This window comes from Euprymna scolopes, chromosome 10 (genome assembly GCF_053919585.1).
Source record: "Euprymna scolopes isolate OS-2025 chromosome 10, ASM5391958v1, whole genome shotgun sequence".
NCBI classification, from domain to species: domain Eukaryota; kingdom Metazoa; phylum Mollusca; class Cephalopoda; order Sepiida; family Sepiolidae; genus Euprymna; species Euprymna scolopes.
The window spans coordinates 15,097,856-15,114,880 of record NC_136491.1 but is presented as its reverse complement, the minus strand read 5'-3'; the positions used below and the strand labels follow the sequence as shown (position 1 = coordinate 15,114,880).

Here is a 17,025-nt window from a genome sequence, read left to right as displayed (position 1 = left end):
TTTGTAATGAAAGAGCCAAATTTGGCCTTAAAAAAGCCAATCTGCCAAACCTAAAAAAAGCCAAATTTTAAACATGTAAGGCGTGCATAGTTTAATAAAAAATTATAAAAAAAAACATAAAAATGAATTTTTTTTTATTGTATTTCAGCCTTTTGGTCTAATAATGTTTTATATAAAAATAAATAGTTTTTATAATTTTTTTGTCTGTCAAATAATTTACACCGCTAAACTACACATTTACCTTTATTTTTTTGTAAGGGCACTTTCTTTACTGATTTTTTTTTTGTAAATAAAGGAAATTTTAGATTTGCTTTTTTTTAGGGGGAGGGGGCTTTTCGATTTGCTTTTTATTTGTCATTTTATGTTTCTAATGTAATCCCCCAAATTGAATTTGTCATATTTTGGGGTTTGTTTTGTTTATTAAATTGTTAGGTGAAAGTAGAGAATCGTCTCATAAAAAATAATTAAATTTATCGTTATTTTATGTTTCCAGTGTTATCCCCTCTCCCAGTATTTTTCCTTCCCCTCAATCACCAAACTTTAAAAACATGTCTCGTTAAACGCTTGGTGGCCAAAAAGTGGGTGCTCATTTTATGTTAAATTTATATAGAAAAGTGATCCCCCCACTCTAACATGTTATTTTTTTTTTTTTTTTCAAAATTTCTTCTCATAATATTTATAAAGGCTGTTTAAATGTATTAGGCTGAAAAAAAGTAGATCTGCATTTTTTTATGAGTTAAACGCAGCTGGGTCACGTCGTATAAAGTTACTTTTTTAATTAGAAAATTAAGTTTGTAATCGATGAAATTAACGCAAAAAAGAAAAAAAGTGTAAATTATAGAATTTAAGGGGGGAGGGGTAGTAGATCTTCATTTTTTTAGGTATTAAACGACGCTGAATTACGTGGTAAAAATTTACCGATTTCTGTATTGCCATAAGCAATAAAATAAAACACACAAATGAAATCTTTTCAGTTTTTTTCGCAAGTGTTTTTTTTTTTAATATTTAAAAAAAAAAACAATAAAAGCCAAACATTTTTTCTATCTATACAGAATTATTTTTCCAGCTAGAAACTTAATGAAATTACCAAATGATATTTGGTAAACGTTTGTTTTTTTTAATGGATAGCATCTAAGGGCAAATAACTCTAAAAAAAGTTTTAAAAAAAGGTCGCTGTTGGAAATATTAATTCCAAAATGAATTGAATTAAATATCTTATCAATATAATTGTTGTTTAAAATTTATTAAATTAGCAATACACATGAAAAAATTTAAATGGCTTAAAATATTTCAATATTGGTATATATAGAAAGAGCTTGATAAGCTGAGAAAGAATCTTTTTAAATTTTTAAAATCCAATTAAAATCAAGGAAGTTATGACTATTTTTATGCCTTGCACATTTAGATATTTTCCCCTCTTTAAGACCATATGCGTTTTGTCACATTTTTTATACTACTTTTTCAGTAAAAATGCTATATCTTTGTTAAAACACAAGACTAAGCAATGAAATTTACCATATAAGTGTATTTTTGTGCAAGGAATCTGAATATGCTATTGAAAATCTCCAGAAATGAATGGTTTCCAAATCTGCAGTAAATGCACATAAATATGCTGCGATTGCTTAAAAATGCCATGTATTCATTAAAAGAAAAGAAGTTAGAGAACTCAAAGTTTAGTTGTAATGCATTTTATGTGCCAAAAACTGAAATCGAAATCTAGGATTGGTTAAGAATGAATATATTGAAATATTTCTTTGGTATTATTATAGATTAATACCTTCTGTTACCTTCCCCATCTGACCACCTCTCCAAAATATGTGATTCTACCTTTATAAACAATTGCATGTGAACAACTTGAAAAACTTTAATAAAAGATAAAAATTATTTTAGAATTTAATGTAAAATGATTTCTCATTTTGAATCATTCGAGCGTTTTAGGGCAGTTACTCTCCCCCCCTTTTCCTATGATAGATAAATTCTGGGTGTTCTTTTTGTTTGTTTGTTTTAAGGTGATTATGTGTGGTTTTAAGAGGGTCTTTGTGCAATTATGAGAAGGTAGGGAGGTTGCCACTCTGACTTTGGGTTAATGATAGGGCTAAGGAAAATTATGTGTGAACATCCTGAAGACTTGATAGAAACAAAACAAAAACAATTTTAGAATTTAGAGTGGGGGTTGGTTTCACATAAATGTAAAATAATTCACCATTTCAAGACGATCCTAGCGTTTTAGGACAGTTGACCTATTTATTGGGGGGGGGATTAATCATGTGCACTTTTCTTTAAACGTTTTTTATGCTTTTATTTTTTAATGTTTATATGAGCTCACAGAGGAAGTTTGTTTAGTGGGGAGCTCTGCCACTTGTACTTAGCGTTATTGTTAAGGCTAAAGGTTTTAGGAGGAGTCTTGCCACTCATACCTAGGATTAGACATAGAATTAAGCAAGTTTCTTTTTTAAAGAGGGTGTTTGATACCCATTGTGAAACTTTACAAGAATTATGACAAACAGACAAAAATAAATGTTATTTAAAAAAGTGATGTCCCTCTAAAAGAAAACATGATGCTTGGAAAAATATCAAGTATTTAAATTCTATTTAAATATAAAAAAAGAAACAAGTTTTTGCTTAAGCTGGCGAATTGTTAAAAATTTTGAATTAATGTTATTTTGATTTTTAATTACATTTCATGTCTTTTCCTACCATTGTTATTTTTTAACTGAGCACCTCCTACAAATATTTAAATATTGATTATTTTTATTTTATTTTTTTTAATAATCGGGTAGATTAGTTTCCATTTGATAATAATTCACTGAAAACATTTTTTAAGGGACGAAAATTAGAAGTGTGTTACCGTTCATAATCGTACACGTGAACCAAAACATCATATTTCACATTTTCGCTTGTTAAAATATTTTAAAATTTACTACTATCCAATTTTTTAAAATATTTGTATGGTTGATAACAAAATAGCTCTAACTAAACATGTAAGAATTTTTTTTTATAACCAGATTTTCAATTAAAAAAAAATCGATTTGGAATAAAAATAAACAACAAAAACAAATGTCTGTTTACGCCATGTTATCGCTGCTGCTGCTGCTGCTGAGTGCTACGGTCAAAATTCCCACTGTTTACTATGCTAAAATCACAATGACTAATGTATACCTATTAACCCTTATCCTTGAGTGGCCTCTGGGCCTTGATAAGTGGTGACACCCTTGTAAAAAAAAAAAAAAAAAAAAAACCACTAGAGAAAACACTGTCCAATCATCTTTTTAACGAATAAACATAGTAAAAAGATTTTTATTTAATAGTGAGTGTCCGAAGAAAATTTTTTCCAAAACTTTCAATACTCATCATTTTGAAATCTTTTTTTAACACAACAAAAAAATGAGTGGTCAAATGAATTTCGGACACTCAAAATTATTAAAAATTACATCTCTTTTGGCTAATTTCCAAATTTCATTTAAAAATTCTTAACAGAAACACGGTACAAATGTTTAGAAAGGGGTCGTTACAAAATCTTACAGAAAATGCCGTTTTATGATGTTCACATTTTTATCACTTTATTTGCTTAAAACTCTAAAAATATATAATGTATGTTATTATTTACTAATTCATTTGAAAGTATATTCATTTCTGAACAAAACGGTGGTAATTTGAAGACTTAAAGTGCTTTGGTTTTTAAAATATGACTATTTTAGCAGAAACCCCCTTGAAATCTGTGATTATCCAAAGCGTTTTAACGGCCATGTGTATTGCTAATTAAATAACAATTTTAAATAGAATACTTAATTCTCTTGCTAAAAACATTAACTAAGATACCGCTATTTAGTAAAATCAATTTTTCTTAATGTCATATGCAAATAAGGTGATCTCTTAATTGTATATTTTTCCAACTATCATACTATATATATAAAAAAATAAATGAAAAATTAAAGTAAGACACGTTTTGTATATATTAATCAAATTGTGAACAAACAAAAAAACAAACAGACAGGAATACGAATTTATATATATATATATATATATATATATATATATATATATATATATATATATATATATATATTAACTGAAATTTTGAAATACTTTCAGATTACGGCTTGTATAATACTGTAAAATTAAAGTCTATATAAATATTAGTATATTATTTATAAGACTATTCCAATCAGATAAAAAAAGCTCAATATACAAGATAGAGCAATGTCATAAACGGAAATTTGGAATTAAATTCAGTAAATTTAAACAAATTTATGATAAAATTTATTATTTAACAAGAAATACAAATTTTAACAGTAATAACTTTAAATTTTTGTATTCTTTGTTGAATAATAAATTTGTCATAAATTTTTTAAAATTTACTGAATTTAATTTCAAATTTTAACTTAGATAGATAGATACATAGATAGATGATTTGAAATGATCAACATTGTTATTTTTGGCTCAAATCTACAACAAGGATCATTTTTAGGTGCAAGCAATGCTGGGTACTTTTATTAGTATACATTGAAATTTTTGAGATGAGGATTTATTATTTAGATTATTCAAACTATGGTTCTCATCTTGGATGTTTATTCTAACAACATTTTGGTTGATATAGCTATTGATCCTGTTGAAGTCAGAAATCCTTATATCAAACTTGGGAATCAATATCAAATACTAAAAGAAGACCTCAAGTCTGTAGTGGAATGGATGGTGATGTTCAATGCTGCCAAGATTAAGCTTGTTTCCTTTAATAATTACAAGAAACCTTCCCAACCACTAATATTTATGGCTAAAGATACATTACCTGAAAGTACTTTGTTCAAACTCCTCGACTTAATGTTCACAGGGAACATGAGTTAAAACAGATACATTGCCAAGGCTGCTGGAAAGAAGGTGGGCTCTCTCTACCATGCTAGAAAGTTACTTAAGCCTGAAAGTATCCTGCATTTGCCCATGTTTGGAGTATTGTTGTCACATTTGGGCTGGTGCATCTGTTGCTCGTCTTACACTCTTGGACAAGGTTCAAAAGAGAGTTGCCAACCTGATAGGTTCTGAACTGTCATCCATCAACAAAATGTTGCATCCCTCTGCCTGTTTTACAAGTATTTTAATGGTAAATGCTCCAATGAACTGCAAGCCCTTGTAGCCCCTCGACATAATTTCCCACGACAAACCCGAAAAGTAGCGAAGTCCCACCCCTACACAGTAGAGATCCCTAGATGTAAGAAAGCCTTCTACTCTAATAATTTCTTCCCCAGAACTACTGGACTTTGGAATTCTCTTCCGGGTTCCTGCCTCTCCAACGGTACTGACATGCAGAAGTTCAAGTGTAATATGAACAGACATCTTGCTGCTCAGCTCCCTACATAGTATCCCTTGAACTTATGTCCCTAATAGTAGCCCCCTACATCAAAGTGGCACTGTGCCTTGTTTTGGGGTGAAAATGGAATATATATATATATATATATATATATATATATATATAAAAATTTAATTTAAAAATGAACATTATATTTTAATCCATCAATCGTTCTTGTTCTGTCAGCCATGAATGGGAAGATGTCCTAAGTAAATAATTTTTATTTTATTTCTAGTTAGTATCGCTTGTAGTGAGTATTGAACCTTCAACCTCCAGAAGATTGTCACTGTTATTACTTGGCACATTACTTAGCTGCGCCTCTTGAGTTAAATAATGTGTTTCGTTGAAAAATCTGTATAAATTCCAGAGTTTGAGATGATGCACGTGAATAAGATGGGATGTTACATTGCGAGAATAACATTCAAGATGAGAACAGTCATCTGAATAATCCGTAGAATATGAAGTTGGAAAAGAAAGTGAAAACCTTGTTTTTTAAATGTTTTGTTTTTTTCTCAAAGAAGTTTTGATTCTAAAACAAATGGGCTTACGGTTTGTAACAAGAATTATAGATGAAGATGTCTTAAAGTTTAGTTTTTTTTTGTTTTTTTTTTTACATAGGCATCATCACTTATCAAGGCCAAGAGACCACCCGAGGATAAGGGTTAACGAGTGTTCAGTAGAAATTGAACAATATAGTAATCGTTAGTAATGGAAATTCGTTAAATTTGTTAACTTATTTGGAACGGCCCATCAAAAAAATTGTTTATGTTAGACTTGAAGACAATCATATTGTAGTCAGCTGGAAAGCAGGAAAACGGAAGATAATTCCATAGGCGTGCAGTTCTAAGAAAGAAGCTTTGCTCATGGAATCTATGTTTAGGTTTAGGCATAGATAAAGAGTGGGGGAAATTAGTGATAGTGTTTTCTGCTAGACGGATGTTTCTTGTGAAAGTTTGGCGAGGTGGGTGGGGGCATAGATTGGAGCTCAGCCGAGCATTTGAGATGAAAATAACAATAAAGCAGAGACAAACTCGCAACATCTCTTCTGTGAGAAAGAGGTTGCAGGGAAGAAAAAAGGACATCCCCTACAAAACTATGAAGTCTATTTTGAACTCTATCAAGGCCGGATAAGTCCTTTCTAGCAGCTTCTGCTCAAATGTGGCAACAATACTCCATGCAGTTTGCAACCTTTTTATTAGTAATGATTGTCTTTTTGGTTGCATTCTTCAAAATAACTTGAAATTCAAGTCTACTAAAGTCATAATCAACATCAAGTTACAGATTGAAAACATCCAAAGTTATGTTGTCTAATTAAATTTCATTACAAAATTTGTAGTAAATTGAAAACAATTAGGGCAAAAGTGGAAAAGAACTATTAATTCATTATACAGTGATTTTTTACTTAGTTTGTCTGGGTTTATCTTGTCAGAATCCCTTTTTTTTTTCTTTTTTTTACAAGGAGGTCAGCACTTATTAAGGCCTGAAGGCTACTAGAGGATAAGAGTTAATGAGTGTGTGGTGGTCATTGAGACATTTCTAAATTTAGGTGCTGGTTTGAACTGCGGGTTTAATCTAGGGGAGATAATTTAAAACTCAATTTTTGCTATTTGTCTTTGAAAACTCTTTTCTTTAATACAAATCGAAATATTGGGTTCTTCTTCGTTATTGCAGCCGAAAAAATGAGTTTTCATTAAAACACAACAATAACTATTTACTGTTTTTATCAATTTCAACAATAAGAAATGTTTTTTGCTTAATTGTCATGCCACACAATTAGTTAAACATTACTGCATTCTTACATAAAACACACACTTTGTACAAATAGGTGATTGCGCGACAGCCACCATTATTGTAACAAGACGGATCAAGTTACTTCCCCTTACTTGATGCTGTTAATTTGTATACACACTTGAAATTTTTTGGAAAACTATTATCATTAATAATTAATTTTCTGTCTTATCGTTTTCCATTATTTTTGGATATGTTCATTACTGTCACAAGATAATTCAGTAGATACCAGTGGTTTGATTTGAAATTCAGTATTTCAATTTTCGAATTTTGCTACAATAATGAAGAAGAACCATGTATTTAATATCTACTTCATTGTGTCACAGTAATTAAAACATACAAAAATTATGAAAAACGATAAGGTAAAAGGTTAATTATTAATGAAAATAGTTTTTGAAGACAATTAGTGAAGATTGAGTTTTTAGTTATCTCCCCTTGATAAAACATATGATTCAAACTAGCACTTTTACTTCATTTTCACCATCAATTATGACTCGTTTTTTGAAAATTGGTAGGAATAAACTTTTAAATTAAGTTTTCTTTTTTTTTCTCTGCTAATTGAGTAGATTCTGGTTGATTAACTCATTTTACTGACTCTGTGCAACCAAATGTTTTTGTTTTTGTTAAAATGTTTTTGACTTCTAATGAAATGATAATCATTATAAATAAATAATTGTTATAACTGGTTATAAAAACGATCGTCAAAATCATTTTTTATAACCACAGTTATAACAATCAACCAATCAGAAGCTTCAAAAGTTATTATAAAAAATGTCGAATTTTGGATTCAATTAGTTTGCCGTCGGTTTCTATCTCAAAAGGACTCAAGATCGGGACTGCATTGATTCTTCGCCACCATCTTTGTTACTAGGAATTACTTAACACTCGAAATTATGACTGCATTGATTCCTCACCGATTTGATTTACTGCTGCCATCTTTGTTCAGCATAATGTCTCAACACTTAGCAGTTTTTATTCTTTTGTTTCTTTCATAGAATTTTGCACTGATTGGCCTGCGGGACTGGAAACCAATGAAAAATGTGAGAAGCATTTTCCTCTGGAAGTGATATCGCCCACTTACCTCACATCTGGACCTTCTTTACGAGATCCTAGGGCACGTGTGGTTACATTCAGGGTAAGTTAGGCAAATTCAAGTCTGTTGTATTTCCAAATTAAAAACAAAACAAAAGCAACCAGATATTTTGTCTGACACTGAGTAAAACCATGACTAGGATGATCATATCATGTAAATTTCACACAATATTTGTTGAACCATTTTAACAACAAAAAAATAATATACAGTGTTTTTTCTTCTTCATGACATAAAACTATGTAAAGAAATGTCCATATCACATATATGTATATTTATAATAGAAATCGAAACAAAAAAATAATACAATTTTAAAATGAATAAAATCATTATTGTAACGTTACATGCGTGCTAACATGTAGACAATAGTGCAAGATCACAAAGACAAGGAAAAAAACTCTACTCATTATTTTCCAGTTTAAACAACAGACATTTTGTCTTTTGTTCAAAAGTCTTCTCGCACTCCAGTGTGCTTAACAAGACTTTGCTGTGTTGAACACATGGTAGTCTGTCTTTATCCAACCATGTTTAGGATGTGACTTTTCCTGTCACTCTTAACCCATCTGTGTAACACATTTATCTCTGTCCTTGTTTAATCTTAAGGGACCAAGTTTTTCTTATTTTTACAATATTTTTCTTTTCTTCCTCACCGTGACATCACCTTGCACACGCCTTGGTATTTGCATATGTTGGATGCTGCTACTGCTGCCATATGTGTGTCCACATTATATTATTATTTTTTAATATGCAATATTAGGCCTATTAAAATAAATGATTTTATTCATTTTAAAATTACATCATTTTGGGTTTCAATTTCTATTATAAAATTGCATATTTTATAAATGATTAACTTTTTAGCATGTTAAAAATGAGCTAAACTTACACCTTACAATGTTAAATTGATAGTTAAATATGGCTAAGTTTTTCCTCATTTTTGCATTAAATACTAATCACTGTTAATCCCTAACTATGCATTGAATGGATACCATAATACTTAGTTTGTTGCACCTTATCATAACAAAGGCCCATGCAACATTTTAGTGAGATCAGCTGAGTAGTTTCCGAGAAAAAGTAGAACAAACAGACAAAGAGAAATATAATATAGATCATGAAAAATTTTTGTTTTTTAGTCAATTTTTAATGTTTGCATCTTAAAATTTTTTTGTTTTATTTCCTTCTCATCTTTACAGTATTATCTTGTTATAATGTACAGAACAAGACCCATATACATAATAGTTCCTATTTATTTGCCTCCCCACGAGGGCAGAGTTAAACACAAGGTCAGTTTTTAATATAGGGAAAATCCAGCTCCTCCAAAAGGGGCACTATGGAGAGGAACAAAAATTAAAATTGTCTCAGTCATGAAGGATTTCTCCTCCACTGACCAAGGACAGAAAAGGTGAAGTGTAGAATCAGAACAGATACTACACTGTGATCATGATTATATAGTTTATTGTTTAAAAAATTACAATTAATGTTAAACAAAAAATGCAAAAAATAACAAACAAGAAACTTAAGCATGAAGCCCTTAAGAAAATTGCGGGAGAGGGCATGGGTACAGGGTCTTTCTAATAAGTCTATAAAACTTTGGAGAATACTTTTGGCTGGCACCATTCACCATAAGACTAGCATTCACACCGTACTTAAAGTATCCTAAGCATTTTGTGAAAAATATTTACACGTGTACGTGTGTGTATATAATTTTCTTTTTTTTTCTTTTTGAAATGATGGATAATTTTTGGACATTGTAAAATCTTGTCTACGGTGATTATAAATTATCTCCCTTAGTAAAATGTAGGAAAAAAAAAAAAGTAATATAAGACTTATCTAACTTGATATATATTTTTAAAATGGGAAAATGTTTTGAAAATTACATGATTAATTAGATACTCTTTATTAACATAATATTATTATATTTGATTATTCTTTTCTTTAGTTTTAGACGATAACGAATTTCCAAGAATGTCTGCTGCATGTAAGCGTTTAATTTTTAGTTTTAACACAATTGATACAAAACTAGAAGTATACATTAAATAACAATTACTTGAAAGTGTATACCTCAGTTAAAAAATGCTATGCCGATCAACTTTAATCTATCGGAAAACTCTGCTCATGTTTTCCAATTGAATGACTTTGTAATTTTAAAACCTTAAAAACAAACAAACAAAAAATAGGAGTCATAAAAGTTCTGAATTTTAGGAATATTCTTATTTTTTTTATTATAATTATTTTATTTTTTTTATTACATTTTTACCCCAAACAAAGCACATTTCTATTTTGATGTAGGGGGCTACTATCAGGGACCTAAGTTGCAGGGGTACTATGTAAGGAGTTTAGCAGCAAGATGTCTATTCACATTACACTTGAACTTCTGCATGTCAGTATCGTTGGGGAAGCAGGAACTCGGAAGAGAATTTTAAAGTTTAGCAGTTCTGGGGAAGAAACTATTAGAGTAGAAGGCTTTCTTACGTTTAAGGATCTCTACTGTGTAGGGGTGGGACTTCGCTGCTTGTTGGGTTTGTTGTGGGTATTTTTGTCGATAGGGTACAAGGGCTTGTAGTCCGTCAGTTTGGGACTTATACTTTTTATGTTGTGCCGTGTTAATCACGCATCAAGTATTAGGATTACGACGATGCCACAATGCTTGAGTTTTGTTCTATTTATTTAGATATCTCATTTGTATATCCTGTTACATCTTCTTTGACAACCTGATTTGACTTTGCACTCCTTCTGACTATTCCGGAAGGTCTTTTTTTTTTTTTACACAGTGATCACCACTTATCAAGGCCCGGAAGCCACTCAGGGATAAGGGTTATTGCAAGTACATTACGTCAGTGTGGAGATTTGATGAAGTGTTTACTTAAGGGGGCGGTTCATTAGGAATTTGTTAACATTGGATTTGAAGACATCCAAGTTGTAGTCAGGAAGGAAACATTCAGACAGAACAGAGTTCCACAGGCGTGCAGTTCTAAGAAAGAAGCTTTGTTCATGGAATCCGCGTTTTGATTTAGGCACAGATATAGAGTGGGGGAAATTTTTCACAGTGGATTCAGCTAGACGGGTGTTTTTCGTGAAAGATTGGCGAGGGGGGGGACCAGAGACTGGAGTTCAGACGAGTACCTGCCATGGAAATAACAATAAAACAATGATAGGCTCGCAACGTCTCTTTTCTCTACCCTGCAACCTCTCTCCCACAGAAGAGACTATTCCAGAAGGTCTTTTTTTTTTTTTTTTTTTTTTTACATGGGGGGTCACTGCTTATCAAGGCCCAGGAGCCACTCGGGGATAAGGGTTATAAAACCTATGCTACTCTTGCATTTGCTCTTTTGTCATTTGGAATGGGGACCTTGGTCTATCTTCATCCTTTCTCTTTTTCCTCCACGTTTTGTTCAGTTTTCATGTTCTGCTTACTCTCTTTTGCTTCATTTATCTTTTAGTTCTTCACTTTGGTCACCGCCTCAAAACATCTGTGTTTTTACACAACCTGGATTGCCCAGTGTGTTCACGCTGTACACTTATATGCCGGTCATTGTCATGTGACCGACCCATGTGTTACATTAAATTTCCTGGAAATGGTCCGCGTATGAAGGTCTGTTGATTAGACATCGTTTTGTATAGATGAAGAGAAAAAGCATACCTGAGATGTTGGGTGAAGCTGGCTCGTTCTTCTCTCAGAATGACGTCTTGTTCTTTCAGGGTTTGACATGGTTGGAATCTTCTTTGTCTTCAAGCCTGTTTCCTTTGACTTAAGGCAGACATTTAATACAGGCACAAACAACGCACGACACAATTGTAAATATAAGATCTTAACTATTTTATTTTACAAAAATTATTACAAAAATATATTACAATATTAACATACAGATCATACAATTAACTTAACACAATTGACTCCTTAAAACTAACTAACCTTTACTAGTGCTGAGGTAGGAGTGCCTCTGTCCTCATCTACGAAGAGACAAAAATATACATCTTACCCCATGCTGTCCGGATGAAAAAGAGATAAAGAAAAGGAAAAGAATTGTAGGATTGCGTTCTGGTTAGGTGGAGTTGGGTGAGGTGGGCTGTTAACAACCACCACAACTTGGGCACTGAGATACAGTGACACCATGCATCCTGATAGCGATGCCATTGTTGTGTCATGTTAATCGTGTATCGAGTCTTGGGATTACAGCAATATCACAATGCCTGAGGTGTTGTGCCCTATTTATTTAGGTATATCATTCATATACTATACTTCAACCAAAAACAAGAGAAGACAATTCACGTCAGTAAGTTTATTTAATACTAGTGACCATTGTTTTAAACTTAAGCGAACCTTGTGAGAACTATTAATGTTTTCTGCCTTAAGGGAACACGTCTCACTGTCATACATCATGATACTTCTAACACAGGCTGTACATAGTTTTCCTTTTACTTTGTGAGAGAAAACATGATTTTTTAAAAGGGGCAGCAGTTCCCTAAATTTCTTCCAACCTGATCTTACATAAGCTGTAGAATTTGCCTCTAATAATAATATTGCACAGTAATGACTGATAGGCCGTTAATACTGATAAAGTATTGTGACATTAAAGTCGTTTGTTGCTGCAAAGTTGGATATGACAAAGGATGGGTGATAAATGAAGAAGTATTTTTTTTTTAAACAATGGATGGTGAGTTGAACAGTTAGTGATGAAGTTTAAATTCAGGGTGTCATGAGAGACCAGATGACCGGATGACTGATAAGCAGAAAACAATGGACCAAGATCAAAGCATGCACCTATAGGTATTTTGCAGGGAGGGTTACTATGAGTCAGGGGAACAATAGGGACGAGAGAGCTGGACTTAAGGACAGTCAGTAAGTTTTTACGACAGTCGTGAGTTGGGAGTTCCATTGGATTTTGGATACGGCTGAGAGCAGTTAGTCGCTTGAAGCTTTCTGAGGGAAATCGGGAAGATTGAAGTTGAAAACGGATCGTGGTTTGGGTCAGGTCAGAAAAACTTTGGAAGATTGTGCAGGTGACTGACATGGCCTCAACAGAACGTACAGGTGGACTAGCATGCAGAGGGTTGATGGAAACATACCCACCCATGTAAATCTAAAGTATCTGAGTCTGCATTTTCTCTTTGTTTCTGGACTTTATTTTATTTTGTCGACCAGTGTGCTCTCCATCAACAGTTACCAGTGTGAACAAGATGATGTAGAGAAGTAGAAAGATGAAAGATTGAGAACAAAGCAACGACATAGAACATCAGGGGTCAATGACTTGCCAGCGGGGGAGGGGGGCATGTGGTGTCATAGTATAAAATTTAAAAAATAAAATCATACATTACAAACTATAAAATATTTTAAAAAGTCATACATTCAAACTATAAAATTAAAAAAAAAAATCATACATTCAAACTATAAAATTTTGTTTAAAAAATCATACATTCGAACTATAAAATTAAAAAAAAATCATACATTCAAAGTATAAAATTAAAAAAAAAAATTATACATTCAAACAATAAAATTAAAAAAAAAATCATACATTCAAACTATAAAATTTAAAAAAAAAATCATACATTCAAACTATAAAAATTAAAAAAAAATCATACGTTCAAACTATACAATTTTTTAAAAAATCATACATTCAAACAATAAATTTTTTTAAAAAATCATACATTCAAACTATAAAATTAAAAAAAAAATTATAGATTCAAACTATAAAATTTTAAAAAAAAATCATACATTCAAACTATAACACTCTTCCTGATCTACATCAATGATCTCCCAAAACACATACTTAAATCATTCGTTGACATCTATGCTGATGACACGACCATCTATGGCAACACATCAAAGGCCGTAAATGACAAAGTTCTCTCTGATTCTCTCTCCTCTGGCCTCGAGAGCGTGTTACAGTGGAGGAAGAGGTGGCTGATTACTTTTAATGCATCTAAAACCAAGCTCCTATCTTTACATCATCAACGCTCTGATTCCCATCTGGCATCAATTTTTTTTTTTTACATAGGCATCACCACTTATCAAGGCCCAAAGACCACTCGAGGATAAGGTTTAAGAGTGTACAGTATTCGATTGAACAATATAGTAATTGTTAGTAATAGAAATTAGGTAAATTTGTTAACAAAATGGAACGGCTCATCAAGAACTTGTTTACGTTGGACTTGAAGACAACCATATTGTAGTCAGCTGGGAAGTAGGAGAACGGAAGACAGTTCCACACGCGTGCAGTTCTGAGAAAGAAGCTTTTTTCATCGAATCTACATTTAGGTTTAGGCACAGATAAAGTGTGGGGGGAATTATTGATAGTGTTTTCAGCTAGACGAGTGTTTCTTGTGAAAGTTTGACGAGGGTGGACCATAGATTGAAGCCATTAAAATAATGATAAAGCAAAGACAAACTCGCAACATCTCTTCTGTGAGATAGAGGTTGCAGAGAATAGAAAAGGACATCTATGAGGCTACGAAGTCTATTTTGAACTCTATCAAGGCAGGACAAGTCCTTTCTAACAGCTCCTGCCCAAATGTGGAAACAGTACTCCATCCTTGGATGTACCTGGCTCTTATATAGATAGAGAATTGCATCAGCAGTGAGATATTTACTGGATTGATAGAAGGATCCTACTATTTTTCCAGCGGCCTTGGCAACAGATTTAATGTACGTGTTCCATTTCAGATCAGGAATAAAGGTCAAGCCCAGAAGCTTATTAAAAGATGAGGCCTCCCCAAGACGAGAGCCATTCATTTCATTTGATGCCAGATGGAGATCAGAGTGTTGATGGTGTAAAGATAGAAGTTTAGTTTTAGATGCATTAAAAGTAACCAGCCACTCCTTTCCCCATTGTACCACGATCTTGAGCGATCAGAGGAGAGAGAATTGGAGAGAACTTGGTCGTTTACGATCTTAGATGTGCTACCATATATAGTAGTGTCATCAGCATAAATGTCTACAAATGATGTAAGAATGTGATTTAGAAGATCATTAATGTAAATTAAAATGGATGACTCTCGATTAGGGGAAGCTCCATGTTTTGATAAGCTTCTGGGCCTGACCCTTACTCCTGACCTGAAATGGAACACGTACATCAAGTCTATTGCCAAGGTCGCTGGAAAAATGGTACGCTCCAGAAGATATCTCACTGCTGATGCAATTCTTTATCTATATAAAAGCCAAGTACGTCCAAGGATAGAGTACGGTTGCCACATCTGGGCAGGAGCTGCTAAAAACACTCTATTCTGCCTTGACAGAGTACAAAATAGGCTTCATGGCTTAGTGGGGATGCCCTTTTCTCTTCCCTGCAGCCTCTCTCTCACAGGAGAGATGTTGCGAGCCTGTCTTTGTTTTATCATTACTTCCATGGTAAGTACTCGTCTGAGGTCCAATCCCTGGTCCCCCCTCGCCGATCTTTCATGAAAAACACTCGTCTAGCTGAAACCACTGTCAAAAATCTTCCCCACTCTTTATATGTGCCAAAACCGGAACGTAGATTGCATGAACAAAGCTTCTTTCTTAGAAGTGCATGTCTGTGGAACTCTGTTCTGTCTGCCTGTTTCCCTCCTGACTACAACCTGGATGTCTTCAAGTCCAACATAAACAAATTCCTGATGAACCGCCCCCTTAAGTAAGACACTTTATCAAATCTCAACACTAATGTACTGTACACGCAATAACCCTTATCCCCGAGTGGCCTCCAGGCCTTGATAAGTGGTGACTAACTTGTAAAAAAAAAAAAAAATTTTTTTTTTTAAATCGTACATTCAAAAATCAAACTAGCATTTAAATGAGGTTTCAAAAGTAAAAAGTTCCAACAAACATGTGTTTTTTTACATATGTTTCAAGAAAAACTTTATTATTTTATTAAATCGGTTGTTCAAAAGCATAGAAAAATGGTGGGAAGTTATTTTAAATGTTGCCGGAACAATACAAGAAAGTTTACCTCACATCAGAAATAAAAATATGTATAAAGACATCGAAGAACAAAATTTGCCCTGTATTTAAGAATTCTGGTAATTGGTCATCTTCCTCTCAGTTGCTGGAATCTGTGTTAAATAGAGAAGTAGTCAACCACCGCAGCAAAAATAATCTTAGTGACATGCAATATGGTTTCCGTTCTGCTAGATCTACAGCAGATGTGCTGGTAGTTATATCTCATAGAATTAGTAAATCTCTTGCAGAAGGCTTCCTTTCTAGGGCAGTTGCTCTTGACATATCAAAGGCCTTTGTTAGGGTATGACATAAAGGTCTACTTCATAAGATATCACGCTATGGTATAGCTGGAAATGTTTTCTCAATTATTAAATCATTTCCATCGGATAGATTCATAAGAGTAGTTGTTGATGGGCAAAAATCAGAAGCTCACAATATTAATGCTGAAGTCCCTCAGGGGTCCATCCTTGGCCCAACTCTCTTCCTTATCTACATCAATGATCTTCCAAATCACATCCTAAGATTATTCGTTGATATTTATGCTGACGGCACTATCATCTATGGTAGCACATCAAAGGCCGTAAATGACAAAGTTCTCTCTGACTCTCTCTTCTCTGATCTTGAGCACGTGGTACAATGGGGAAAGCGGTGGCTAGTTACTTTTAATGCTTCTAAAACCAAGCTCCTATCTTTACATCATCACCGCTCTGATCCTCATCTGACATCAATTGAAATGAATAACTCTCGTCTTAGGGAGGCCTCATGTTTTGACGAGCTTCCAGGCTTGACCTTTACTCCTGATCTAAAATGGAACACATACATCAAATCCGTTGCTAAGACTGTTGGAAAAATGGTGGGGTCCTTCTACCGCTCCAGTAGATATCTCACTCCTGATGC

At 33.0% G+C, this 17,025-nt stretch overlaps 1 protein-coding gene across 3 annotated transcripts in view; it reads left to right on the top strand.

Annotated features, from left to right (window-relative positions):
- Nucleotides 1–17,025, top strand: part of LOC145285807 (small ribosomal subunit protein mS35-like) — a 114,123-nt gene that overhangs the window by 58,915 nt on the left and 38,183 nt on the right. For all 3 annotated transcript variants that reach the window (XM_080134214.1, XM_080134215.1, XM_080134213.1), the window contains exon 5: nucleotides 8,125–8,264. In XM_080134214.1, the coding sequence (XP_079990340.1) occupies nucleotides 8,125–8,264 (140 nt within the window). The remainder of the gene's footprint in view (nucleotides 1–8,124; nucleotides 8,265–17,025) is intronic.